This window comes from Aythya ferina (genome assembly GCF_964211825.1).
Source record: "Aythya ferina genome assembly, contig: HAP1_SCAFFOLD_37, whole genome shotgun sequence".
Taxonomy (NCBI): domain Eukaryota; kingdom Metazoa; phylum Chordata; class Aves; order Anseriformes; family Anatidae; genus Aythya; species Aythya ferina.
Genome location: NW_028181461.1, coordinates 1,196,323 through 1,223,926, shown reverse-complemented (window position 1 = coordinate 1,223,926; position 27,604 = coordinate 1,196,323). Strand labels below are relative to the sequence as shown.

The window sequence follows — 27,604 nt, the reverse complement described above, 5'->3', positions numbered from 1 at the left end:
GCTTCCCTCACTGCCTCCTTTATCAATTGTCAGTCAGGTTTGTGTCCTCAGATGTTTTGTGGTTTATCCCCAGCTGTTAGCGAAGCACAACGCAGCCACTGTCTTCCTGACTCTCCTTAACAGAACCGGGGGAGAAAAATAGGAGAAAGATAGGGATAGAATCTTTATCAGGGATTGTAGCTCTAGGAAAGGGGCAATCCCTTTAAACTACAAGACAGTACATTTACATTAAATCTAAAGAAGAAAATCTTCACTGGGAGGTTGGTGAGGGACTGGAACAGGTTGCCGAGAGAAGTGTTGGATGCCCTCTCCCTGATAGTGTCCAGGGCCAGGATGGATGGGACCTTGAGCAACACTAGTAGGATTTGTTCCTGCCCATGGCAGGGGGGACTGGAACTTGATGGTCTTTGGGGTCCCTTTAACCCAAAGCATTGTATGTTTCTATGACTCTGTGGGCTGACAAGTGGTTTTGTAGCATATGTAGACAGAGAGATTTGAGTTTCTGTGGAAAAGTCGTGTCATCTCTTCCCCCCCACACACTCCACAGCATCCCACCAATATCTCCAAGTGCTTGGAAGAGGTGGTATTCACCCTGCCTTTCACGTTGAGGGTGTCTGGTCACATAATGGGACAAGAACAGATGATTCTCCTGCCAACATCTTCTATGGAATTAGGAGCAAAGACAGCACTGGAAATAAGTCCCGATCAAAACTTTAGAGCAGTGGTTGTATCCCAAAAGACTGCTTGAGTGTGATTCAAAGTTGATTTCCGTGGAGGCCCAGGGACTTGGCAAGAGCTCCCTGTGCTGATGAGCTGGGCCGGGCTCATGGGCCCAAGGGGAGCTCCTGGAAAGTGGGCAGTGCTGCAGAGAGACAGCTCTGCCCAGGAGCAGCTCCTCTGCACAGTGCAGCAGCAAGGCTGGGGGCACTGCCTGCAGGGGACAAGGGCAGTGAGAGAAGGGAGGGAGATGTTAAAGGCAGTGTGGAGGGGGGATGCTGAGAGCTCACTGCGGGGGAAATCTTCACAACCCTGAACAGGGTAAGTCTCTGGCTACAGGGCAATGCAGCTGTTCTTCCTGGTGCCATCTCCAGATTTGCTGGAAAAACCCGCAGCCTATGGGAGCTTTCAGGAGGACTCAGGACTCAGGACGAGTTTTTTTGGATAAGAGGAAAATGACAAATTCCAGAGCAGGGATTACCTTCCAAAGCTGTCAGAGGGACAAAACACGAGGTTTCCTTCTTGTGGGGCCAGCTGCAAGTTGTGCAGCTGGGCGTTTAGACGGGGTGGCCAGGGCTGTGGTGCAGAGCAGGGTCCCTTCTGTGCCCCAGGGGCTGTGTGCCGGGGCAGGGCCTCTGCTGCCTGCCAGGCTCAGCACTCAGCCTGCCCGGGGATCTGCCCAGGACACTGCGGGGAGAAGCTGTGGGAGGAAGGAGGCCACCCAGAAGAGTAGGGGGGAGTCTGTCTGCTTCCCAGAGCCTGCTACCTGGGGCAGGTACCTGTCTCAGAGACTACCACCAGTCCCTGGTGGTCTTTATCATGTACCTACAGGGCAGTACTGGCCCTTCCAGAGAGCAAAGTTGACTAACCTGATCTCTCAGGCATTCTTAGGCAACCAAATCAAAAGCTCCAGGCAGAAGCATGTATTCTTCCCTGGAAAAGGCAGTGTGTCTTGTTGAGGATGTTTCAATGAGATATGGCTTAGGTTTTGCTCAGAAAACTCTATCTAACTTGCCTCTTTAAATTCCTCCATAAATAGGCTGCTATGCCCAGAAGCAGCAAATGTCCAACAGCAGCTTCCCCACAGAGTTCCTCCTCCTGCCACTTGCAGACACACACGAGCTGCAGCTCCTGCACTTCGCGCTCTTCCTGGGCATCTACCTGGCTGCCCTCCTGGGCAACGGCCTCATCCTCACTGCCATAGCCTGCGACCACCGCCTCCACACCCCCATGTACTTCTTCCTCCTCAACCTCGCCCTCATCGACCTGGGCTCCATCTCCACCACTGTTCCCAAAGCTATGGCCAATTCCCTGTGGGACACCAGGGCCATTTCCTTCTTCGGTTGTGCTACCCAGGTCTTTATGTTTGTCACATTTGTCACAGCAGAGTTTTCTCTTCTCACCATCATGGCTTATGACCGCTACATTGCCATCTGCAAACCCCTGCACTATGGGACAATAATGGACAGCAGAGCTTGTGTCAACATGGCAGCAGCTGCCTGGGGCAGTACTTTTCTCTATGCTGTGCTGCACACTGCCAATACCTTTTCCCTTTCATTCTGCCAAGGCAATGTCCTGGACCAGTTCTTCTGTGAAATTCCCCAGATCCTCAAGCTCTCCTGCACTGATGCCTATATCAAAGAGGCTAGGCTTATTGTGGTTAGTGCCTCTTTATTATTTGGTTGTTTTGTTTTCCTTGTGCTGTCCTATGTGCAGATCTTCAGGGTTGTGCTGAGGATCCCCTCACAGCAGGGCCGACATAAAGCCTTTTCCACATGCCTCCCTCACCTGGCCGTAGTCTCCCTTTTCACCAGCACTGCCATATTTGCCTACCTGAAGCCTCCCTCCATGTCCTCCTCTTCCCTGAATCTTTTGCTGGCAGTTCTGTATTCGGTGGTGAGTCCAACAGTGAACCCCCTCATCTACAGCATGAGGAACCAGGAGCTGAAAGATGCGGTGTGGAAAGTGATGAATGAGTGTTTTTCAGAAGGAATAAACTGCCTGTCTTAGAATCATAGAAACATAGAACTGCCTGGTTTAGAAGAGACCTCAAAGATCATCTAGTTCCAACCCCCCCTCCCTGGGCAATTATGTCACGCACTAGATCAAGTTTGCCAGGGCCCCATCCACCCAGGCCTTGTAGACCTCCAAGGATGGGGCATCCAGAAGTTCTGTGGACAACCTCTTACAGTGCCTCACCGCCCTCTGAGTGAAGAATTTCCTTCTAACCTCTAATCAAAATCTCTGCTCTTTTAGTTTAAAACCATTCCCCCTTGTCCTGTCATTATTTGATTGAGCAAAGAGTTGTTCTCCATCTTTTCTTATGCCCCCTTTAATTACTGAGAAGATGCAATCATCACAGACAGCCCCTCGTAACCACCGTTCCCTGCACTGGGCTTTTGCTCCAGCTCAGACAGGTGGTTTGTAGGCAATGAATTCACCCTAAAGCCTTCTCTTCTGCAGGCTAAACCAACCCAACTCTCTCAGCCTTCCTTCATAGGAGGGGTGCTCCAGCTCCTTGATCATCTTTGTGGCCCTCCTCTGGACCTGTTTTAACAGATCAACATCCTTCTTGTGCTGGGGCGCCAAACCTGGATTCAGTACTCCAAGTGGGGCCTCACAATAGCAGAGTAGAGGGGAACAATCACCTCCCTTGACCTTCTAGCCACTCATCCTTTGATGAATCCCGGGATGCAGTTGGCCTTCTGGGATGCAAGCTCACACTGATGGCTCATGTTGAACAGTTCATGTCCACGAGAACAAGAATCTTCTCTGCAGGGCTGCTCTCAATGCGTTCTTCTTCCAGTCTGTCCTCGTGTCCGATTGCCCTGAGACAGGTGTAACGCCTTGCACTTGGACTTGCTGAACATCTTCAGTTTCTCATGGACCCACTTCACAAGCTAGTTCAGATCCCTTTGGATGGCATCCCTCCCTTCTATTGCATCAACTGCACCACTGAGTTTAGTGTCACCTGCAAACTTGCAGAGGATGCTCTCGAACCCACTGTCTAGTTCTTTTTCTGCATATCATTCATAATGTAACTCATTAAAGGCCCAGATGCAGGTTTGTTTGTTTTTTATTTTGTTTGAGTGTATATTTTTCTTTATATTGCTTGTGAAATTATTGTCCACAAAGAAATGTCTTTGTTCATATTCTTTCATTTAAGTATCTACATGTCCCATGTGACTCCCGGACTTGGTGTAAACAAGGAGGCAGGCTCTCTGTGTATTTAAATAAAAAAAAACGACCCTGCAGTGATATGCTTGCCCGCGATCCTCCCTCAGAGACCTGCAGTGAAGCTGCAGGGGCACTTGGCTGTGTGCAGGGGTGGAGGGAAGAAGTGTCCTGGTACAGCAGCACTGCCAAGGAGCCCCAGAGCTTCTTCTTTCCCAAGCTGCTCTCCCTTTCACCTAGTACTCTCCTACAGAGCCCTTGTGTTGCTGCGAGGACTCATTGCTCTTGTCTCTTGCTCACCGTGCTGCTCTGGGGCAGTTCTGTGTCCACAGGCAGGGACAGGCCAGGGGCACTTCTCTAATACAGCTGGCTCCGTACCAGCATCTGCAGCATAGAAGGATCTGCTGAGGGCAGTGCCTGAAGGTTCAGATATTCTCCCAAAGCTACTCCCATGGATATTGCAAAGTAAAGATAACTTTTTGAAGTATAGATATAGTGCTAAATCTGGGTGGGAACAGGCAAAGGAGAGCTCTGCAACTGCAGGGAACACAGCAGGTACAGGGAAAGCAGTCTGCTGCATTGTCATACCTCAGTTGACATTTTGTAGACTGAATACAGTGAATCACCCCAAAACATCTAATGACATTGGAAATAAGTTGGATGCAATGATCCTTGTGGGTCTCTTCCATCTTGGCTATTCCGTGAGTCTCTGACTCTGAAGGAGGCCAGCTATCTGTGCGCACCCTCCATGGCCAAAGAACCACTTGTGTGGGAGGCAGTCAGTGGCAGTGCCCCCCACCAGCTGGCTCTGCCTTCCCAGCCTGACCAGCACGGCCCTGAAGAGTGCCCCCACAGCCCCATGCACCACAGCCCCCTAGCTCTACAGAGCAGCACTGCCAGCTGGGGGGCTGTGGGCAGCATGGGCAGGGGCTGCAGGAATGGCTGCTCAGGCCAGCCCAGACGTGCTGGCCTGGGACAAGACTGTGTGGGACATGGGGTGTCCTGGGAGCAGAGCAGGGTGCTGTGTGTGTGCAGTGGTGGTGCCTGAGGAGCCCCAGGGCCAGCAGTGTGGTGCTGTTCTGGGGAATAAGGCTGGCCTGGGTGGTTGCAGGCTTCCCTGGTGAGTAGTGTCCTGGGGTATCTCCTGCAGATGGCAGCAGCAGGGACACTGCACTGACCCCCCACTTCTCCATTTGCTGCTTTGTTGCCATCCCAGCCTAGGCTGCTCTGCTGGGCCAGGCTGGGCTGGGCTTAGCTGGGGAGACTAGAGGCAGGTGTGGAGAGCTGGGGAGGGTCTGGGATGTGCTGGCCTCCTAGGAGACACTGGGAGGACCAACAGGGTGGACACTGCCACTGTCCATTTCCACGTGCCTCTCTCACCTGGCTCTGGTCCCCCTATTTGTGAGCACTGGCTCGTTTGCCTACCTGAAGTTCCTTTCTTTCTCCACCCCATCCACGGACCTGCTGGTGGCAGTTCTGTACTCATCCCTGAATCTTTTGCTGGCGGTTCAGTACTCAGTGGTGCCTCCAGCAGTGACCTCCCTCATCTACTTCATAAGGAACCAGGAGCTCAGGGATGCAGTGAGGAAACTCTTTGAATACATGCTTCAAGCAAGTCTTTGCAGACATTCTTCTTCTACATTAATCATGTGCCTACAATCATTTCAGGACACTGATGTTTTCTGAAATAAACTGTTATGACAATTGTCTTTGATTTTATTTATTTATTAATACCGTCTAAAGCTGGTGAATTTGACTTACTTTTATTCTTAATGTCTGCTATGTTTTTTTGTTTGTTTGTTTGTTTGTTTGTTTTTAAGTTTTGACCCAATCCTCTAATGTACTTATAGAACTGGGCTTCTTGTGCAGATAATGACAATAAAGAAGAGAGCAGAATTTTACTGGTCTCATGTCCCATCTCCTCCCATCTCTTCTGCACCTGAGGGAGCAGCCCCAGCATGCACGAGGAGCTCAGACCGAGAGCCCAGCTGCCACATGGAGGAGCAGCCCCAGTGGCCTTTGGGGCTGTCCCTCACCGCCCACTGGGCTCTGCCTCTCTGCGGCCTGCAGGTCGGGGCTGCTGCTTCCCTGGAGCCATGGCCATGGCCAGCAGCAGGAAATGGCTGTTTCCCTGCTGCTCTCTTTTGGCTTCCACTTTGTTCTCTTGTTCCTTTGCATTTCTCTTAGCCCTCAGATCTCGTGTACTTTGGTGACAGTCCTGATGTCTCCATAGTGGCATCTCTGCCACATCTCTGCACTCGTCTTCCAAAGATAGTGTCAGAAATACAACCCAGGACACCTTCCCTGGACAGGCCTGTTACTTTTCTGGGCTTCACCATGGATCAGAGTCCCCTAGAGATCACTGAAATATTGTGAGATGTCTTCTTGGTTGCACATAGCCTAGCAAATAGTAGCTGGCCTTTCACTGGCCTGGGAGTGTCCCAAAGGTGCTAGGACTGATGGCAAATGGTATCCTGGAGGGGAATCTGGAGCTGCCCTGTGCCTGGGCCAGGTCTCTTGTGCTGGCCTGGGGACTGGGGCTGGACCTGTGGGACACAGGCACTCTGTGCTGGGGATCTCCCAGGCAAGAGACCGGGAGTCCTACAGCTTCATGGACTTCCATTTTCAGAGCCATGGCTGGCCCCAAAGGATCTACATCCTTCAGGTGAATTTTCAGGATCTATATTCATCACAGGAGAAGAAATACTGATGTTCACCTGTACTTGCATTGTCATCGCTTTCTCCATCATGGTGTACACCCTCATCTTCCAGGTACTTCCAACCATCTCGAATAAACAATCCCTGTTGAATGTCCCCTTTCCAGATGCCTGTCTGGACCTATGCACTTCCCCTGGTTCTCCTGCTTTGTCCTCCCCTTACTCTTTGATCATTCAGACTGCTCTCACTGACCCAGTTGCTGCTTTAAGCTTCATTGAGCTCAAGCTTGCCCATCGATTAGCAGTCTGCCTAATGGTTTCTGTAGCAAGCTCCTCATCATTTATCATGGAATTAAGATCATATGGAATATTACCAATCTTAATACCTATAAATCTGACTGGAGACATATAAGATGAGGTGCTTGCTTTGCTGTTTGGAAAATTGCTGCATGTTTTCTTGTTGTTTGTTTTAAAATAAGGAAAAACCCTTCTGTGTGTAGACAGGTCTCTAAGGAAAGGAGGTGGGAGCTGGTGCAAAGGGGCTCTAACATCCAGCTGCAGACTTCAGTGCAGAAGTGTGGAGTAAGGAAAAGTGATACAAGCACCAGGTGGCCAGTGAGAGAAGTGTCAGGGTTGGGGTGGTGAGGAGCAAGGTTGTCCATGCACTGTCAGGCCTCAAGACTCTGCTTTTCCTCCCTATGGACGTCTCTATAGGGGAAGCCCTGGGTTAATATCAATTGAAGGAAGATGCTCAATACTGAAATGCAACAATATTCATCCTTCCAAATGAGAAAAGATTTGTATTATGTGCTTTTTGAAATCTTCCTCCTGAACTACAGCATGAAAGCTCCCCAATTAGTTGTCCAAGTCTTGAAGACTTGAATAAAACTATGGAAGACATATGGTTCCTTAGGTGTTTCTGCCTTTTAATGAGTTCCATGGTGGATTTTGGTGCTTAGTCTGTGAACATCAGGTACTGAGAGGAGAATGATGCAACTACTTGAGAACATAAAGTCAGAAGGAAAAGTTGAAGTGACTTGGAGTATTAATGGGCCCCACTGAGGGCCTTTACCAAGAGATTCTCCTCAGGGACTTGTTAGGACAGATAATTGGAGGCCATGATTACAGATAGGCAAAGCACTGTGCTGAGAAAAGTCTGGGTTTGTTGTGCTGAAGTAAAAGGGCCAGGTCCTGATTCCAGCCACTAGAATGGAATTTCCTGCACTCCCGTGTCTGGCTCTGGGCTCTTGCTGGGGGTTTGTGGTGTGTGGTGGGCAGTGTGATGCCATAAGAAGAACAGTGGTATGACACCTTCCTTACTCTGCACAGGGTCTCAAGAAAGCAATGAGCCCCCTTGCAATGATGATATTTCATCTCCTCAGAAGCTCTATCCAAGGGGACAAAAATGTCAGGGCTGCTGGGGCCTTCTGTTCTTGCCAGTGCCCACCTCTTTGTCCTCTCCAGACTTTCCTATGCTGCCCCACACTTTGCCCTATTTCCTTCAAATCTGCAGACACCCTTCTCTGTTCACCACCTTGCTCTCATCCTAGCATTTCCGTGGTTTCACCAATGTCTCATTAACCCTCACCAGCTGTTCCTTGAAACACAAAGCTGATCAAAGTGTCTGATCAAAGACACTCTTTGGGTGACCTCTAGCACCACAGTACAACTCTTTTTTTGGGACATTTTGTCTTCTTCATGGCCAATGCCAACCTTCCAAGGTGCATTTTCTGGCAGGTTTTTCTCTCCTGCTCTTTCCTACTAATAAAGAAAGTTCCACCTGGGTGGAAACCAGTCCTAAAGTAGGCATCCCAACCCATTGGCCTTCTTGCGGCCTGTCAGCCAAGCAGACAGATGTCACCTCACGAGCATCTTCCAAGCCATGGTCCTGCTGCTGGCCTTGCAGCTTCTTGTTTAGACATACCCAAGCCTTGTGCCTCCTGCTGTCCAGTTGTGTACTCAAACAGAAGGGACAGGACAACCCACATTCAGGCCTTCTTTCTGTCTGGGTCCTCCTGGGTATGTAGGCAGAGGGGATCCCACAGTCAGCATGCCAAACAGGTGCCTTCTGCTGGCCTTCCAGGACCACTGTCAGATGTCAGCCAAAAAGTACAGATCCAAGGTATAAGTGTAACCTTTCAGATACTTCAGACAGAAGTGACCTCACAGTCCCTTTCTGTGACACGTTCCTGCTGCTGCCCTATCAACTGCAGAGACAGAAGTGACTTCACAGTCCCTTTCACAGGCCAGTTCCTCCTGCTGGTTTGGGAGATCCTGAGGCAGAACTGAGCTCATCAGAGCATTCCCACCCATCTCCTCCTTGTGGCCTACAAGCTGATCAAATCCATGGCCCCTCACGTTCATCTTTGAATGCAATGTGACTGCACAGCAATCTCATGGTTCCTGACCTGCCCCAAGAGAACAAGAACCTATGTTAAGGGTTAGGAAAAGGGTTAAAGGTGAGCAGGTTAATGCACAGGAAGACAGGCTTTGGAAGTTAGTTGTTCATGTTATGGCATTAGGGACTATGGCAAACCTTTCTGGGTGAGAGATTAAGCAGATGTTTAGTGGGACGGTTTGGTGTTCTGCTTGTGGTGTCAGGTCTGTGGTTAGGGTATGGGCAAGTTGTTTGATTGAAGGTTTTGTTTAGGTCTGCAAGAAGACTAGGGATAAATAGAGCATTTTAGTGGTATTGTTAAGGGCAGGGATGAGGGTGAGCAAGAGAGGAAAGGTAATGGAAAGGGGTTATGGACTAATTTTGGCTTCAGGGGATATTGTGGTCAAAAATTAGAGCGGTGGATTCCTGTCAGGGTGTGGAGTGGCATTTAGATTTAGGTATTAATGTAAGAGGTTAAAATAGGGTAAGGGCCTCACATGGCTGCTTCAAGTCAGCTTTATGGTGGGATCAACATTTCCTGAATATTCTTACCTCTTCAAAATAGCTAGCTTCTGCTGTCCAAGCTCCTCTTTCCTCCCCCAAATCTTACATCTCTCCTGGCCAGGCTCCTCCTGCCTTCGTCGTAAAGAAGTGTTTACCAAAATCCAACCTAAACCTCCTCTGGAACAAGTTTAGCCTATTCCCCCTTGTCCTATAAAAGGGCACGTGGGAGAATAGACTACTGCCCACCTCTCTACTGGAGGATGAGGGTTGGGATCCCTCAGGTGGATCCCATCCAGCCCTACTGACTTGTGTACATCTAAGTGCTGTAGCAGGTCTCCATGTCCTCATGGAATATGAGGGCCACATTCTGCTCCCCATCCCTTCCACCAATCAGGGGGATGGGTACCCAGAGAACAACTGGTCTTGCCGCTAAAGACTGAGGCAAAGATGGTATTAAGCACCTCAGCCTTTTCTTCATCTCTTGTCACTAAGTTTCCTCCTGTATCCAGTAAAGGATGAAGATTCTCTTTAGTCCTCCTTTTTGTGTTTCTGTATTTATAAAAACATTTTGTTATCTTTAACAGCAGTAGCGAGAGTGAGCGCCAGATGAGCTTTGGCCTTTCTAATTTTGTCCCTGCACAGCCTCATGACATCCTTATAGTCTTCCTGAGTGGCCTACCCTCTTTTCCAAAGGTCCTAAACCCTCTTTTTCTTCCTAAGCTCTAGCCACAACTCTCTGTTCAGCCAGGCCAGTCTTCTTCCATGCTGGCTCATCTTTGGGCACGTGGGGATGGAAAGTCTGCTCCTGAGCCTTGAAGATTTCCTTCTTGAAGAGTGCTCAACCTTTCTGGACCCCTCTGCCCTTCAGAACTGCCTCCCAAGGCACTCTGCCAACCAGTGCCCTGACCAGCTCAAAGTCTGCTTGTAGAACGCCTCATCTGTCTCCTCATCCTGGTTTGGCAGTCAATAAGATATCCCCACCATGATGCCTGCCTTGTTGGCCTTCCCTCTGTCCCTGACCCACAGGGACTCAACAATATCATTCCAAGATTGAAGTTCTGCAACATTAAAACACTCCCTAATATAGAGAGCCACACCACCACCCCTTCTGTCCTGTCTGTCTCTTCTGAAGAGTCCATAACCAGTTATTGCAGCACTCCAGTCATGGGAGTGGTCCCACCACATTCCAGTGATGGCAACCAGGTCACAGCATGCCTTTTATTTCTTTTATTTCTTTTTTATTTATTTTATTTATTTATTTATTTTTTTATTTTTATTTTATTTATTCATTGCTATTGAGCAATGGCTACATTTATATTATATTGTACATGCAATAATAAAATCTCTGTTTATGGCCCAGAAGAATTAGGCACTTCAAATGTCACTCAGATGTCACTCTGCCATCTCCAATATCACCTCGTGTCTGCCTCTGAACAGCTCCCTCTTGGTCTCTTTCTCCATTCAAAGTGCTGAGAGCTGAGACAAGCAGCTTACATGCTGCCTGGTTTGTGCCCACCTGAACCAAGGCAAGAGGAATCCCAACTCCAGTGGGATTCTGTGAGGCACGGGGAGGCAGCTAAGCCCCCTTCTAGCCTCTGAACTGCAAACAAAATATGAGATGCCTGGTTTGACTCAGCTGAAACTACGGGACAATAATGGACAGCAGAAATCGTGTGTACATGGCTGCAGCTGCCTGGGGCAGTGGCTTTCTCTATGCTGTGTTGCACACTGCCAATAGCTTTTCCTTCCCCCTCTGCCAAGGCAATGCCTTGGATCACTTCTTCTGTGAAATTCCCCAGATCCTCAAGCTCTCCTGCTCAGTTGCCTACCTCAGAGAAGTTGGGCTTCTTGTGCCTAGTGTGTGTTGAGCGTTTGGGTGTTTTGTTTTCCTTGTGCTTTCTTACCTGCAGATCTTCAGGGCCATGCTGAGGATCCCCTCACAGCAGAGATGAAACAGAGCCTTTTCCACATGCCTCCCTCACCTTGCTGTTGCCTCCCTGTTTCTCAGCACTGCCTTTTTTGCCTACCTGAAACCCCCCTCTATGTCCTCCTCCTCCCTGAATCTTTTGCTGGCAGCTCTGTACTCGGTGGTGCCTCCAGCAGTGAACCCTCTCATCTACAGCATGAGGAATCAGGAGCTCAAGGATGTAGTATGGAAAGTGATGACTGGATGTTTTTCAGAAGGAATAAATTGCATATGGTCTTAATGTTAACTGTATACAGACCCAGAAATCTTTTTATTTTTTTTTTCTATTTTTTTCTTTTTTTACTTTGCTTTACTCCTCATAGTGTTTCCCACAAAGAAATATCATTGTTCATACCTTCCTACACTGTATGTACCTGTCTCACATGACTCCAAGTCTTTGTATAAATTGTGGGTCAGGCTTTCTTTGTATTTCAATAAAAGAAAGGACCATGCATTGACTTACTTGCCTGATACCCTTCCTTGTAGACCTGTGGTGGAGCTTCAGGGACACATGGCAGAGGTGGAGGGGAGAAGGGTCCTGCCACAGCAGCACTGCCAGGGTGTACCTGTGATTGTTCCCTATTCTTGGACAGCACCCACAGAGACAGTGAATTCACCTGCCTCTGTACACAGTAGGTGAGAGGGATGATGGCAGGCATCTTTCTGGAGGAAAGCGGGAGCTGTCAGGAGAGCCCAAGCGCTTGGCAGGGACAGTGTGTGCCAGGGAGTCAATAGCACGTGGAGCCCATAGAGCACGGGTATGTCCCAGGTGGAGCCACCCTGAGGTGCTAAATCTGGGTGGGAAAAGGAAAAGCAGAGCTCTGCTACTCCAGGGAACACTGCAGGCGTAGGGAAAGCTCTCTGTTGAATTGGTTGTTATACCTCAGATGAAATTTCATGGACTGAATACAGTGAATCACCCCAAAACATATCCTGACATTGGAAGTGAGCTGGACTCAATGATCCTTGTGGGTCCCTTCCAGCTCAGAATATTCCATGAGTCTCTGACTCTGAAGAAGGCCGGCTATCTGTGCCGGCTATCCATGGCCAAGGAACCACTTGTGTGGGAGGCAGTCAGTGGCAGTGCCCCCCACCAGCTGGCTCTGCCTTCCCAGCCTGACCAGCACGGCCCTACAGAGTGCCCCCACGGCTCCACACACCACAGCCCCCTTGCTCTGCAGAGCAGCACCACCAGCTGGGGGGCTGTGGGCAGCATGGGCAGAGGCTGCAGGAATGGCTGCTCAGGCCATCGTCTGCAAACTTACTGAGGGTACACTCAATACCCTCATCTAGGTCATTAATAAAGGTATTAAACAAGATAGGCCCCAGTACCAACCTCTGGGAGATGCCACTTGTAAAGGGACACCAACTGGACTTAACTCCATTAACCACAACCCTCTGGGCATGGCCCTCCAGCCAGTTCTTCACCCAGAGAAGACTATACACAGCCATGAGAGATGACCCAAAGGGATTAAATAGATGCTCCAGTAGGTGTTCCAGCCCACCATCCCACTACCAAAAGCACCTCCCAGCCTGCAGCAGAGGAGCCTGCTGGGGAAGAGCTGGAGGGCTGTGGGGACCCACCAGCAGGAGCTGGTGCCAAGTCCTGCCCAAGGGTCCAAGACATCTCCCTGTTCAGCTCTTTTACCTGATCTTTCCCTGCCTGTGGGTGCTGGGAAGACATCCTTGGGCTTCATGGGGGCCCAAGGCAGCAGAAGGTGGGCACTGCAAGGGAGTGTCTCATGGGGCTTCCCAGAGATCCACTTTGCATGGAAACTGCCTGTGGCTGGCAGGACAGAAATGTCTCTGTCAGTAGGAATAGTGTCCAGGGACCAGGGGCTCTGTCAGCCCCAAAGCCAGACCCCGATCCTGCTGGCTCTAAGATGTGTCCCTTCCCAGCCATTGCATCTTTGAGCTCCTCTCCACTCCATCAGCCTCAGGGAGACAGCCTGACACCTGGGCAGGGAAGCACTGGACCTGGGGCAAAGCCCCCAGAGGGTTTTAATATGAACAAATACCAACACACAGCATAAAAACAGGGGAATACCAAGAAGGCAAATACCCATGTGCGTCTGCTGACTGCTGGAAAAGGGAGACCAGACAATTCCCTGGCACTCACGGCTCTCCCAGTGGCACTGAGCTCTCCTCCCTCCCAGCTGCACCCAGCTGCTCAGCAGGGCTGGGCTCTGCTGGCCTGGGGCTCTGGAACTCTTGTGCACGGGGCTCTGGTGTCACATCCTGGGTGTCCTCATGGGGACATGCCAGAGACACCTCTTCAACATCGTCATAGCCCGTGCTCCCCAGGAAAGGTGACGAGGTGTCTCCCTCAGCTCCAGGGACCCCAGCACTTCTCCGGGAGCGCAGGCTTCCCCCTGTAAGCATCAAGGCAGGCTGTTGTGGTTGGGCCTGTGGGGTGCCCCTCAGAGTTGTTTATCAGCTTCCTCGTCTTTACCAGCCTGAGACATTCAGCCCATTCTCCAGCCCCCACAAAATGTCCCAGGACAGGTTCTCCATGGATGGTCAGGCTTTCAATATGCCATGGATTCTCCTAGGCCTGGGGTTGGCACCTAGGAAGTGGCAGTGCTGCATTGCCCTCTCACCTGTGACTGCATCCCTGCGCCCAGCTCCTTCCTCTGGTGTCCTGGGCACTTCCCAGTCCCCCTGCCCAGGGACAGGATCCTCCCCAGGGTCAGAAACCTCCCCAGCATCATCATAGCCATCTGCTGGGTAACCTCCGGGCAGGACAGGGACATCTGAAAGGAGAGGGAAGGTGGTGGCAGTGAGAAGAGATGTTCTGCAGAGCAGAGGATGGGAGGGTGTGTGGGGACACAGGGCTGACATGCTGCTGGTGTGAGGGTCACAGCAGAGCCTTCATGCTTCCAGCTCTGATGATAACACTCGGTGGCACTGCTGTCCGTCTGGTCTGTCTTCAGAGAGGAGATATGGAGCCCTTCCTACCCCCCACCTCTTATCCCTGGGTGTGGCCCCAGACCATCCTCCTCCTCATGTGGCTGGGGTAGGGCTGCATCTGGGTCAGGGACCCCTCTGAAAAGGAGGCTGCAGAGAGCTGCAGTGGGTGCTGTGGGATGAGCCCTGCTGCCCTGACTGGTGGTCAGCACTGCTGGGGATGGGCACCCACAGAGCTGGGGGTGCATGGGGAGGAGACCAGTTTCCATGGGACAAGGCACTTCCCAGAGAGGTTCCCAGAGCAGCCATGGGACAGCCCTTCACTTAGCACTTGGCTCTCAGTAAGGTGCAGGGACAAGCAGAGAGGGGCTGTCCCCTCTGGGATGGGCAGAGCTGGTGGGGAGGAAGCTCCTCTGTGGGGGCCAACACCTGGATGCTCTCCCACAGACCCATGGTCCAACCATTTCAGGGACCATGGGCAGGAGCTGCAGGGGATATCCCTGGTCTGGGGCAGGGAGAATGGACACAGCAGATGTGCCCCCGCAGGTTACCTGCACCCACCTGAGAGACTGAACCTCGGCTGCTTCTCCCACGCCAGGCTGTAAGCGATCTCCTCGTACACGGCCTCAGGGAAGGGCTCCCCAGCTCTCCCAGAGCCTGGGGACAGAGGCAGGGCTGGTCTGGGCATGGGCAGAGAGGCACAGGACCCCACTGGGCTCCCCCAGCCCCATTATCGGGGCCAGCACAGGGCTGTCCCCACAGCACAGCCCCTCTGTGTTGTGTTGGCACTGCAGCCACATCCCCAGGGAGGGCAGCATCCCCATGGAGATGGTCTGGGGCACAGTCAGCCTTGCACCATCCCTTTGGAGACAGCCCTTGTGCCCCTTTGTTCCCAGGGTCATGTCCCAGTGCAGACCCTGCACCAGTTCCCTCATTTCTCCTCCCCACTTTTGCTGCTCCATCTCTGCCCCACACATCAATAGCACAGCCTGTGCCCTGTTGGGGGGTGGCTGACACCACGGTGATGGATCCTGCTGCCCCATGCTCCTCCTGCCAGAGCTGCCCAGAGCACTGCCAGCAGTGCATCCTCCCCTTCTCACCCAGCCCAGATCTCACATTTCTCTTCTCACCCCAGAACGGATGCCTCAGGCTCTGGGCTCTCTCCACCCCTTGATGTTGGTGCCCCATGGTCTGTCAGTCAGTGGGGCAGCACATGGGGCAGGAGGCAGCACACAGCTCTGTTTCTGTGCCCCAGGACACCAACACCCCCAGCTGTGCCAGGAGGCATCTCCCCCCCAGGACCACTGGGGAAGGACCCACCTCTGCGCCGAGCCCTGGCGCATCGCACCTGCCCAGCCAGGAGGGCCAGGAGCAGGCAGAGGAGGGCCCCCAGGATGATGCAGAGGATGACAGGCACTGAGAGTGTCTCGCTGCTGGTGGTCGGACGGCCCCGTGGGGGATCTGCATGGGCTGGAACATGGCAATGGCAGCGTCAGACAGAGGTTGGGGGCAGGACATGCCACTCCTGACCACACAAGGCAGTGGAGGCTGGGGATGACAGGGCTGAGTGATGGGGCAGATTCCACCCTGCTGGGTCCACCACAGACTTCCACCAGCTCCCACATATTCCCTCGAGTCTCACAGCCCAGCATGTAGCCCCCTCCTCCTGACTGGTCTTCTCTGAGACCCCGCCTGGAGGTGCCTCTGCATCCCCCAGGGGCTGCTGGCAGCCTGACCAGGTACTGCTGGTGGGCATGGGTAGCTTTGAAAGCTGAAGTCACCTTTGTTCCTCCAGCAGCTACAAGGTCTAATGCAGAAAGTCAAAGCTTCTCTGGGTTCCTTCTCTGCATTTCACCTTGTCCAGTGGGGAACAGGACCTGGTGCCTTGATGGCTCAGATTTACCATTGCAGGTGATGTGGGTCTCTTCTCGGCTGTCATTACACGACTGCGGATGCCAGGGAGCAGAGGGACACTGCCAGAAGGAGCTGTTGCTCTTCCCACACTCCACGTGATCCAGCCATGCAGTACCAGACAGCTTGGCATAATTAGAACGCGTTTCCAGTTCCCCTTCATTCCCGCAGCCCAGCTCCTTGCACACCAGTGACACCGTCTCGGTGGTCATGGAGTTGGAGCAAACGCTTCCCCACTTCCCATTGTAGAAAATCTGCAGGCGCCCAGAGCAGCCGTCGCTGTTCTCCAGACTCAGGGCCATGAACTCTGGAAGGAGGAAAGGCCCCAGACAGAACAGGCTGGTCTGGGGCTGGTGGTACAGAGGCTCCTCTGCACCCCAGGTGCTCAGGAATTTGGAGGCACAGCCAGCAAATCTCTTTTGCATCTGGGGGCAGAGAGGTCTCTGAAATACTCCTTTGCCCTCCCCACTCACTGTCAGGGTGGATGGGCTCCCAAGAGTCTGTGTGAGGTTTTCCCCAGGATGGGCTTGGGCAGGGGACCCAAGGCAGCCAGGGACATCACCGGCCTTGCCCAGCTCTGCCCTCACCCTAGTCTCTGAGGCTCCAGCTCCCAGCCCCACTCCCAGCACAGACCTGAACAGATGACTCCCGCGTCCTCCTTGTGCCTGCAGTCGTGCTGCCCCCAGGCCTCGGCAGGGCAGTCCCAGAGAGCAGCTTCGGCCCCGGAGCAGTTGACGCCATCCAGCCAGATCTGCCCGGAGCCCTCCCCAAACCGAGCAGAGCCGGCTGCCTCCAGGGCCCCTCCGCAGCCCAGCTGGCGGCAAACGACGGCGGCGTCGGCCAGGTCCCAGGCGTCGTCGCAGACGGTGCCCCAGCGCCCCTGGTAGTAGATCTCCACTCTCCCGGCACAGCGCCCGGCCCCGTCCACCAGCCGCACCCGCTGGCTCCCTGCAGCAGGGAGAACCCCGGCCGTCAGGGGCTGGCTGCCCTCCTGGACCATCAACTGGGGGACGTGCAGCACCACTCACCCCGGCACACGACCCCCACGTCCTCCATGATCCCTTCTGCCGGTGTGCTCTCAGGCAGGGAGGTGTTGCAGAGGCTCAGGTTAGCCTCGTGCCCTGCACACCGCACCCCACGCAGCCCCACAGGTCCTGGTCCTCGCTCGGCCCTCACGGGGGTGTAGGCTGCCTCTGCCTCTCCGCACTGCAGCTGCCGGCACACCACGCTGGCCTCCTGCATGTCCCACTGCTCATCCAGGACTCTGCCCCACGTCCCGTGCTGGAAGACCTCCACGCGCCCATCGCACCGGCTCCCTCCGCCCACCAGCCGCAGGGACTTGGGGCCTGGTGAGAGGAGAAATTCAGCCTGGCACTGCCGTGGGGTCCCCAGCTGTGGGTGGCCGTGTCACACACCAGGGGCAAATGGACTTTGCAGCACTGCCCAGCACTCACCTGAGCAAATGACAGCAGCAGCGTTCTCCTGGGAGCACGGCGAGGCCCCCAGGGCAGTCACCGCGCACTGCCCCAAGTGGGCTTCAGTCCCGTCACAGTGGAACGAGTCTCTCCAGACGGGGCCGGTTCCTCTCCCAAAATGCCCTCCTCCAGGAATGGACTCAGCAAAGCCACAGCCGAGGTGCCGACAGAGAACGTGGGCGTCCGAGAGGTCCCAGCGGGAGGCACAGAGGGTCCCCCACATCCCCAGCACCTCCACCTCCACCCTGCCCTCACACGCTGTGCTGCCGTTCACCAGCCTGAACCCTGTGTACTCTGGGGACAAAGGAGGGTGAGAGAGGCCACATTTGTGCTCTTGCTCTCACAGGAGCTGCAGGAGAGGCCAAAGGGACAGCGTGCCTTTCTCCTCCTGCAGCACTCTCATTTTAGGGCTGCAGACCACCACCTCTCCTCACATCTCCCCCACCCAGCACAGCCCAGTGCCCACACTGCTCTCCCGCTCCAACCACAGCCCCCATGGCCATCATCCCACTCAAAGTCCTTACGTGTGCAGGTGACATGAGTGCCATTGCTGTGGGTGCAGGTCTTGTCCTTGGGGGCCCCCGTGGGGCAGAAGGAGAGGACGGATTCATTCCCCACACACTGCAGCTCTCTGTCCCAGACAGGACCAGCCCCTTCTCCCAGCTGAGCTGCCCCATGGACAGACAGGGCTGTGCCACACTGCAGCTCCCTGCACACCACCTCGGCAGCTTTGGCACCAAAGTGGGAGTGACAGACAGCTTTCCACTGGTCCCTGTCGTAGATCTCCACACTTCCTGAGCAGGGGCTGTCCCCTCCGACCAGCCGGACAAATCCTGGAGCAACCAAGGAGACCTGTGAGTTCCCAGAGCCCTCTGGCACTTCCGTGCCCACCTCCCACCTCATCCCTGAGGTGGCCACATGCAGAGCCCCACGGCCAGCCCAGCAGCTCTCAGTGGGTGCTGATGGCACAAACAGGTCAGGACTACCCTTCTGATCCTCAGAATCCAGCCCAGTACCCATGGGCTGCCCTCTCTCCCAGCCCCCAGCCACAGGCACCGCTCAGACAAACTGCTGCTGCCCGGAGCCCCTGGGCTGCCTGGCCCCAGACCCAGCACAGCAACACCCGCAGCACGTGGGCCCAGGGAAACAGACCCAGGAACTCGTGGCTACTTCAGCCTGCTCTGCCCCACAAGGCTCAGGCCAGTTAGAAGAAATCCTTGGAACTGCCAAAAAGCCCCCCTGTTCCCAGGGAATGCTGGGGCTCTTGGGGAGCTCCTGCTAGATGGGGCACATCGGGGGATCCTCTGCAAAGGGGGGTGCTCTGGCAGGGACAGTGTGGTGCTGGGCATGCACATCTCCAGCCACCTACCATGCATGGGTCAGGAAAGCAAGCAGAGAGCAGCCCTGGGCTGACACGAGCTCCCGGTGTGAGGGCAGGCACCAAGGAGAGCCCGGAGGTGGTGGCACAGCCCCTGGGGCACAGGGCAGGCAGGAGAGGCTGAGCAGAGTGTCAGAATTGCCTGGAGGGGCCATGTCCCTGGGGGCTGGCTCTCATGTGGTGACCCCAGGACAGGAACAAGGTGCCACTTGCCACCCTGCTCCTGTGCACAAATCCAGTGCTCCTTCCCTCTGAGCAGCCCCTCTGCTTTGGCCGAGGTTCTCTTGTCTGCTGGGGGTACAACCCAAAAGTCCTGGGCCATTGCACGCCCTTCCCTGAAGTTGCTGGTGGCTGGGGGAGCTGCTCTAGATTCCCCTGGCATAGGGACCAGCCTGCCAGACAGGGCCTGGGTGAATGGAGGAGAAAGATGGGATCCAGCCAGCACAGTGGGGAAGGGTGGAGCCATGTTCTGGTGTCCACTTGTTGCTTCCTGAGGTCACAGCCGGGTCCCTTAGAAGTGTCCCCATCCCAGAAGTAGGGAAGAAGTTCAGTCCTTACCTGAGCATGTCACTCCAGCATCAAAGCTGTGATCGCAGTATGTTTCAGCCCATTCTGTGTGTGTGCAGTCAGACAGGGCAGACTCGGTGCCACGACAGCCAACATCATCCATCCAAATGCGTCCAGATCCCGGCCCAAAGTGTGCATTCCGATGAGCTTTGAGAGCAACCCCACAGCCCAGCTGCCTACAAACCACTGCAGCATCGGTCATGTCCCAGAAGAAATCACACACGGTCCCCCACTGGCCCTGATGTTTCACCTCCACTCTCCCAGCACAGCGACTGCCGCCATCCACCAGCCTCACCTCCGCAGCCCCTTCAAACACCAACACAGGAAGGGTCAGGAGAGTTTTAAGCCCCACATTGCATGTCCGTGAGGACCCCCTCCCCAGGCAGACTCCCAGTTCCCAGGGTGGGATCCCTGTCCCCATAGGCTGTCTCAGGAGCAGTGGGGGGTCTCTCCTCTCCCCATGGGCTATGCTGGGCTGGGGGTACCCAGCTCTAGCCCTCTTGGGCCATTTGCTGCCCCACAGCCCTCATCACATCCTCTCACCCAAGTGGCCCCCTGTCCTGCCCATGCCCACCCACACACAGCCCTCAGGCCTGCACGGGGCTCCTGCTCCTCCCCATCCCAGTTTCCCCCAAACAGCCCGTGCCCCTCAGCAGCTTCCATTGCCCATTGTCTGCCACAGGCACCTCCCAAATCCACCGTCCAACCCACAGGGCACTGAGCTGATCACAGGGATACTAACAACCCATGTCCCTTCTCCTTCCCTGCTGTCAGATCAGTCCCTGTGCTTCGACAGAGCCTCAGGAAGGACACCTCTCTACCACTTCTGGGTGCAGACACCCTAGTCCCCTTCTGTTAATGGGACACAACCTGCCCTCCTGGAGTCAGTGCTTCCCCAGATCCCAGGGGCAGGGAAAAGCACACAACCCCCCTGGGGCATCCCAGACATTGGCTGTGTCCTGGAGATCACTGAGGGCCACCCTCACTGTCTGGGACTCTTCCAGATGAAAAGGCACAGTGCTGGGGAAGAAGGGCTCACAAAAGGGTCCCCAAGGACAAGGGGTCTAGAAATGAAGTCAGGCTTGGGCTGCCAAAAACATGGGAGATATGAAAATGGATTACCCCCTCCCACCCAGGCAGGCACAGATTAAAGAACAGAGCTGAGAGACTGAGAACCTTCTGCCACTCATATCAGTGGTGCCTGAAAACAACCCCACTCCCAGAGAGATCCCAATGACCCCACTGCTGCCCATTGTCCCAAGGCTGTGGAACAGAGAAGCTGGCACTTACCTCTGCAAGGCTGCACCCAGAGGAACAGCCACAGCACCCAAGGGGACAGGAGTCCCTCTGTCCCCATCCTGAGGCTCCTGTCCTGACAGCACAGCCCTGCTGCTGGAGTTCCTGGGGACCCACAGGGCAATGGCAATGATGGGAGGGCAATATATCTGTGCAGATGCTGTCCCAGCTGCAGGAGGAGCCAATCGAAGCAGCAGGCACCTTTTTAGACGTTATCGGCACTTATCTCCCCTTCGACGCAGCCCAGCTCTCCAATGAACTTCTCCAGCGCTCTTCATGACCATATATGAGGGACGGCTCTGCTGCGGGTCTCACGTCACTGCGGTGGGAGATCATCGTGGGGTAGGGCTGGGTGTGGGGGCAGATGGCTCTGACACCCCTTGCAGCCTGCTGAGGGAGCACGGAGCATCTCCTAAGCTGTAGCATCCAAGAGCCCAAGGTGCGATTGTCCGGCCGTCTCTGAGCCATGGGATCCACGGGGCTGGTCCTGCAGCAGGGCTGTCAGGCTGGGAAGGGACCAGCCCCTGCCCCTGCTACAGCCCCCGCTGTGCTGGCAGCAGCAGCTGGGAAAGGCCCTTGGGCAGGGCCAGAGCCCCATGCCGGGAGTGCTGCCTGTCCCGTCCCTCCCCAGGGAGCCTCCTGTGGGGTCCCGGCAGCAGCCAGAGCTGGTCCAGGGTCTGCCCTGGCAGCAGAGCTGCAGCCCAGAGCCTCAGGCGTCTCCCTGGCTCTCAGCGTGTCACCCAGGGGCCGTTATTCCCCGCGGCGGGTCGGGAGCTGGAGCCTGCCTGCCACTGCAGGTGCACAAACCGCAGCCCACGTGACATGGCGCCCGGGCAGGAAGACGGTGGTTTCCTCCTGGCCCCGTGCCCAGGCATGGCCCTGCGGTGCCTCCCAGCCTCCGCACAGCTCCAAGACTGGCACAGTCCAAGAAGTGTTGGACAATGCTCTCAGATGTACAGTTTATTATATATATATATAAATACAAATACACACACATATATATACATTTTATATTTTTAATAGAACACATGTTTTTATGAATATATACAATATATATATATTACTTATACATTATTATATTTTTATATATTTTATTAGATTAAATATTATTCTTATATATTTCATGTATTATTATATAGTTCATATTATGATATATAATTACTGATATTATATTATAGATTACATTATATTTTTATTTGATAAATATTTATATTACATAAAGTATTCCAGTATATTATACAGTATTATGTTATATTATACAGTATAATATATTATATTAATTATATTATATATTTTATCTTATTTTAATTTATTTTTCATCACATTAATTTTACATGCATTATACATATGTAAAAGGTTTATTTTTTATAAATCTATACATTATATATTTTACTATTTTTAAAATATATTTACAGTTTGTATAGTTTTTTAGATACATATATAATTTATTTTATTGTCTGGTGGCTGGAGTTTGACTCACTGATCCTTGATTCTTTCCAACTCGGGCTATTTCATGATTCTGCCCAATACAGCTCCAGGTGATGCCATAGCATCTTCACATGCCATGGGCCTGCTCCTGGCCTATATTCAGACAGCAATGACCTCACAAACACCTACACAAGTTCTTGGCCTGTTGCAGGCCTGCCACCTCCTCAGGCACCAGTGACCTCACAGGTACCTGTACAATCCGTGGGCCTTGCCCTGACCTATCAGCTAATTGATCACCAGTGACCTCCCCACAGACCCACACAAGCCATGTGCTTATTCCTGGCCTCCTGGCTTCTCAGGCACCAGGGTCCTCCCAGCATCTAGCACAGGCTATGTTTGCTCTCAGCCAGTTAGTTACACAGGCACCACTGGCATCCAAATGACATCCACAGGCCAGGGGCCTGCTCCTGGCCTATCAACTCCTCAGCTGACCATGACCTCATAGGCACATGCTGCCTAATGGAAGGTGTCCCTGCCTGTAGCAGAGGGATGTGGACTAGATGGTCACTAGAATTCCTACAACCCAAACCATTCTATGACTCTGTGATTCTCTGATATCCTTGCAGCTGATGCATACTCGCCATGGAAGTAGTCAGGCTCCAGTGACCTCCCAAGAACTTATCTGGCCATGCACCTGCTCCTGCCCTATTGGCTACTCAGCCAAGAGTGGCATCACAAGTCCATTCCCCAGGCATGGGTCTCCTTCCTGCCTGTCATCTTCTCAGGCTCCGGTGACCTCACAAGCTCTTACGAGAGCTGTGGGCCTGCTGCTGGTCTGTCAGCTCCACAGGCACCACTGACCTGAGCACCACATAGACACCTGTTTGGTTTCTGTTCCCAATGAAGTAGTGTGATGCACCAGTAGACAGGTGCCTGGGGTTTCTGTCGGATTTCAGGAATAATCAAGCATGGTGTGCCATCGCTGACATGACATCATAAGCTCCCAAAGACCCACACAAGCCATGTGCTTATTCCTGGCCTACTGGCTTCTCAGGCATCACGGTCCTCACAGCGCCTAGCACAGGCCACCCTTGCTCTCAGCCTGTCAGCTACTCAGGCACCACTGTTATCACAGGAATATTCACCTGCCATGGGCCTGCTCGTGGCCTATCAGATCTTCAGCTGACAGTGACCTCATAAGCACAGATGATCTATTGGAAGATGTCAGAGTCCCTGTCCATGATGGGTGGTGGCTGCTCATGTTCAGCTGGCTGTTGACCAACATCCCCAGGTGCTTTTCTTCTGGACAGCTTTCCAGCCACTCTTCCCTAAGCCTATGTTACTGCATGGGGTTGTTATGATCCAAGTGCAGAAGCATTGTTGAATGTCATGTGATTGGACTCAGTCCATCAATCTAGCCTTTCCACATCCCTCTGCAAAGCTTTCCTACCCTCAAGCAGATCAACTGTCCCACCTAACTTCTTGTCATCTGCAGATATACTGAGGGTGTACTTGATCCTCTCATTCGGATCATAGATCTAAATATTAAATAAAACTGGACCCAATCCCAAGCCCTGGGGAATGTCACTGATGACTAAACTGGACATCTGGACAACTGACTCCAACTGGACTGAACTCCCTTCACTCCCTCACTCTTTGAGCATGGCCATTTAGAAAGTTCTTCAACCAGCAAACTGTACACTTGTCCAAGCCATGAGTGGCCAGATGGGTTGTCATTCTGCAGGGCTACTTCTGGTGAGGCTGAGTGCATACTAAGATGTAGCTCCTTCTTTTATGCTTTTTCTAAAGCCCTGTTCTCAGTCCTTTCAAATCAACTAAGCATGAATCTGGTGCTTGTGATGAGCTGGTGCTCAGGTCGTGTTCCAGTTACTTGCTATATCATGTATCATTGTGGTTGAGTTTGTACAGCACTGGCATTCTCGCACTCCCTTGTATCTCTGTTTTCTTGAGTCTGCGGTGTCAATGGTAGTTCAGGAAGACTGGGAGGGGAGTGGCTTCAGGGGAAGCACGAGGTTGCTTCTGTCACAGTGGGACTGTGGTCTGCCTGCACAGTTCAGTGGCTCAAGCTGTGACACAGCCAGGAGTTCCACACTTCAAGGGAATTGCAAAGGTAGTTCCTTCCTGAAGGGCAATGCCATCCTGAGTCCTGTCCTTGCCTGTGCAGCATCTATCAAAGGGTCAACACACATTTGTCCTCAGAAGAAAGGCCCCATCACAAGGGGCTGCCTAGAGCTGGGCTCCTCTCCACAGTTCTGACCTGGAGTCTTCTCCTGCAGGGCCTCTCCCTGGACTGCATCCTCCTTTAGGCCACATCCACCTGCTCCCACGTGGGGTCTTCCATCAGCTGCCATGTGGAGATCCGCCAACATGGTGCACCATGGGCTGCAGGGAAACTTCTGCTCTATCACCTGGAGCACTTCCACACCCTATTTCTTCATTGACCTTGGTGTCTGCAGGGTTGTTTCTCTCAGCTTCATGAGGCCAAACTGCTTCAGTTAAGTGACTAAACCAAAAGAATGCAGGATTTGGGGATTAGGTGTTCAGGTTAGGGTTTAGGGATTAGATCTTGCCTTCCAGGGTTAGTAGTTGGGCGGAGTATTAGAGGGAGGCCTGTGTTTACTGCGTTGGCTTCTAGTCTGTGTCTAGTGTAGAGACTATATTATGTTATGTTGGCATTTTCTTCAGGGCTCTGTTGAGGAATCATGTTAAGGCTGGAATTCCATGCTAGGGATGAAAGGCTGAGGAATAGGGTGAGAATTGAGCTAAGAGTGTATGGTAAGGCCTTATGGATTTGGGATTTGGCAAACCCATGCCAGGTTACATTTGGGGTTAGGAGTAAGAGTAGTGAATTCCTTGCAGAGAGAGGGATAGCATTTAGATTTAGGGGTAAGTAGGGCTTACAGTTACTGCTTCAAAATATTGCCAGGGCTTGACATGGATGTTTTCCTAGTGAAGTGTTGCAGCAGCACAGCCTTGCCTGAACCCCTCTCACCTCTTCCAGATCTTTCCTTTCTGTTAGCCAAGTCCCTCTTCTCTCCCCCAAATCTCCCACCTTTATTCTCTCAGCTTTCCCCTGGTCTCCCCAAATGTGTCACCCTGTTGGGGGCAGCTTTCCGAAGGCCTTTGTGACCTCAGAGGCTCTGCCTCCCTGCTGTTGTCCAGCCAGCTGCTGGGACAGAAGTGACCTCACAGCCAGGATCCACAGGGCTACAAGGAGGTGTTGTGCTCAGCAGGCCTCTTCCCAGCCCATCCAGGAATACCCGGTGCAGGGGATGCCCTGCACAATCCCTCAGGTACCCTGTGGGCTGAGCAGCTCATGCTTCAGAACACCTGCCACATGTCTGGACTCACATTTCCCTGGGAGTTCTTCAGCTCCTTCAGGGCATCCTGAAGGAAATGACCACCTCAATATGCAAAAAAATTGTCAAGTACTGAGTGCACATGTTAGGGAAGTGTTCAAAACTCTCTGTGGTAGGTGAGAAAGTCTTCATGTCTAGATTTGTTTCATTCAAGTGCATTCCCAGGGCACATTGCCATCAAAGGAAAGTGACCTTGAGTCACTGTCTGTGCTACAGTATACTCCTAGGGAATATCTTATGGAACTTCTGCTCACTGGTAGTCATCTCTCCACACCCACATCTTGTGCACTCTCATATGGAGAATAAAGACATGGACTCCTGATACATTAATTCGATATCCCTCAGAGGAGGAAATATAAACCACTTGTGTAAGCTGTGGCAAGAGCCCAGTCTGGGAATGGTGGTTGCAAGGAGCTGTTCTGGGACCATTGCCCTGAGGCAGCATTTCCCAGAGTGTGCAGAGAACAATGGTCCATCCCAGCCCCTGCTCTGCTGGTCCTCCCTGTCTCACCCAGGAGGCCAGCTCAGCCCAGACCCTCCCAAGCTCTCCACACCTTCATCTCCTATCCTCTCCCCAACCCAGCCCAGAAGAGCATCCCATGCTGGGCAGACCCCAAAGCATCAAATGGAGAAGTGGAGGTCAGTAGCAGTGTCCCTGCTGCTGCCATCTGCAGGAGATTCCCCTCCCACAGGCATCCTGCAGCCCCCCAGGCCAGCCCCACTCCCCAGCACAGCACAGCACCACACTGCTGGCCCTGGGGCTCCTCAAGCAGCACCATTGCGCACCCACAGTGCCCTGCTCTGCTCCCAGGACACCCCATGTCCCTCACAGCCTTGCCCCAGCCCAGCACATTTGGGCTGGCCTGAGCAGCCATTCCTGCAACCCCTGCCCGTGCTGCCCACAGCCCCCAGCTGGTGGTGTTGCTCTGCAGAGCAAGGGGGCTGTGGTGCACAGGGCCGTGGGGGCACTCTTCAGGGCCATGCTGGTCAAGCTGGGAAGGCAGAGCCAGCTGGTGTGGGGCACTGCCACTGACTGCCTCCCACACAAGTGGTTCCTTGGCCATGGATAACCGGCACAGATAGCCGGCCTTCTTCAGAGTCAGAGACTTATGGAATAGCCTGAGCTGGAAGGGACCCACAAGGATCATTGAGTCAAACACATCTCCAATGTCAGGATATGTTTTGGGGTGATTCACTGTATTCAGTCTATGAAATTTCACCAGAGGTATAACAACCAATTCAACAGAGAGCTTTCCCTATGCCTGCTGTGTTCCCTGTTGTTGCAGAGCTCTGCTTTTCCTGCTCCCACCCAGATTTAGCACCTCAGGGTGGCTCCACCTGGGACGTGCCCGTGCTCTATGGGTTCCATGTGCTACTGACTCCCTGGCACACACTGTCCCTGCCAAGTGCTTGGGCTCTTCTGACAGCTCCCACTTTCCTCCAGAAAGATGCCTGCCTTCCATCATCCCTCTCGCCTATTGTGTACAGAGGCAGGTGAATTCACTGTCTCTGTGGTGCTATCCAAGAATAGGGAACAATCACAGGTACACCCTGGCAGTGCTGCTGTGTCAGGATTCTTCTCCCCTCCACCTCCGCCATGTGTCCCTGAAGCTCCACCACAGGTCTACAAGGAAGGGTATCAGGCAAGTAAGTCAATGTATGGTCCTTTCTTTTATTAAAATACACAGAAAGCCTGACCCACAATTTATACAAAGACTTGGAGTCACATGAGACAGGTACATACAGTGTAGGAAGGTATGACCAACGATGTTTCTTTGTGGGGAACACTATAAGAAGTAAAGCAAAGTAAAAAAGAAAAAAAAAAAGAAACAAATAAAAAGATTTCTGGGTCTGTATACAGTTAACA

At 53.0% G+C, this 27,604-nt stretch overlaps 2 protein-coding genes across 2 annotated transcripts in view; one reads left to right on the top strand and one right to left on the bottom strand.

Annotated features, from left to right (window-relative positions):
• The window catches only part of LOC311428294 (antigen WC1.1-like), a gene marked incomplete at its 3' end in the record, with an annotated part of 72,834 nt that extends 51,538 nt beyond the window's left edge, over positions 1-21,296 (bottom strand). The window contains exons 1-7 of the mRNA XM_084539818.1: positions 20,924-21,296; positions 19,625-19,939; positions 18,213-18,521; positions 17,668-17,982; positions 17,242-17,559; positions 16,847-17,161; positions 16,206-16,520 (exon numbers count right to left, since the gene is read on the bottom strand). Coding sequence (XP_084395944.1) covers positions 16,206-16,520; positions 16,847-17,161; positions 17,242-17,559; positions 17,668-17,982; positions 18,213-18,521; positions 19,625-19,939; positions 20,924-20,990 — 1,954 coding nt within the window. The 5' untranslated portion in view covers positions 20,991-21,296. The remainder of the gene's footprint in view (positions 1-16,205; positions 16,521-16,846; positions 17,162-17,241; positions 17,560-17,667; positions 17,983-18,212; positions 18,522-19,624; positions 19,940-20,923) is intronic.
• LOC311428271 (olfactory receptor 14A16-like) lies at positions 1,780-2,727 on the top strand (the record flags this gene model as incomplete). The annotated part of the gene is made up of 1 exon (XM_084539800.1): positions 1,780-2,727. The coding sequence occupies one exon, from the start codon at positions 1,780-1,782 to the stop codon at positions 2,725-2,727; it is 948 nt and encodes a 315-aa protein (XP_084395926.1).
• Positions 21,297-27,604: the final 6,308 nt, after the last annotated feature.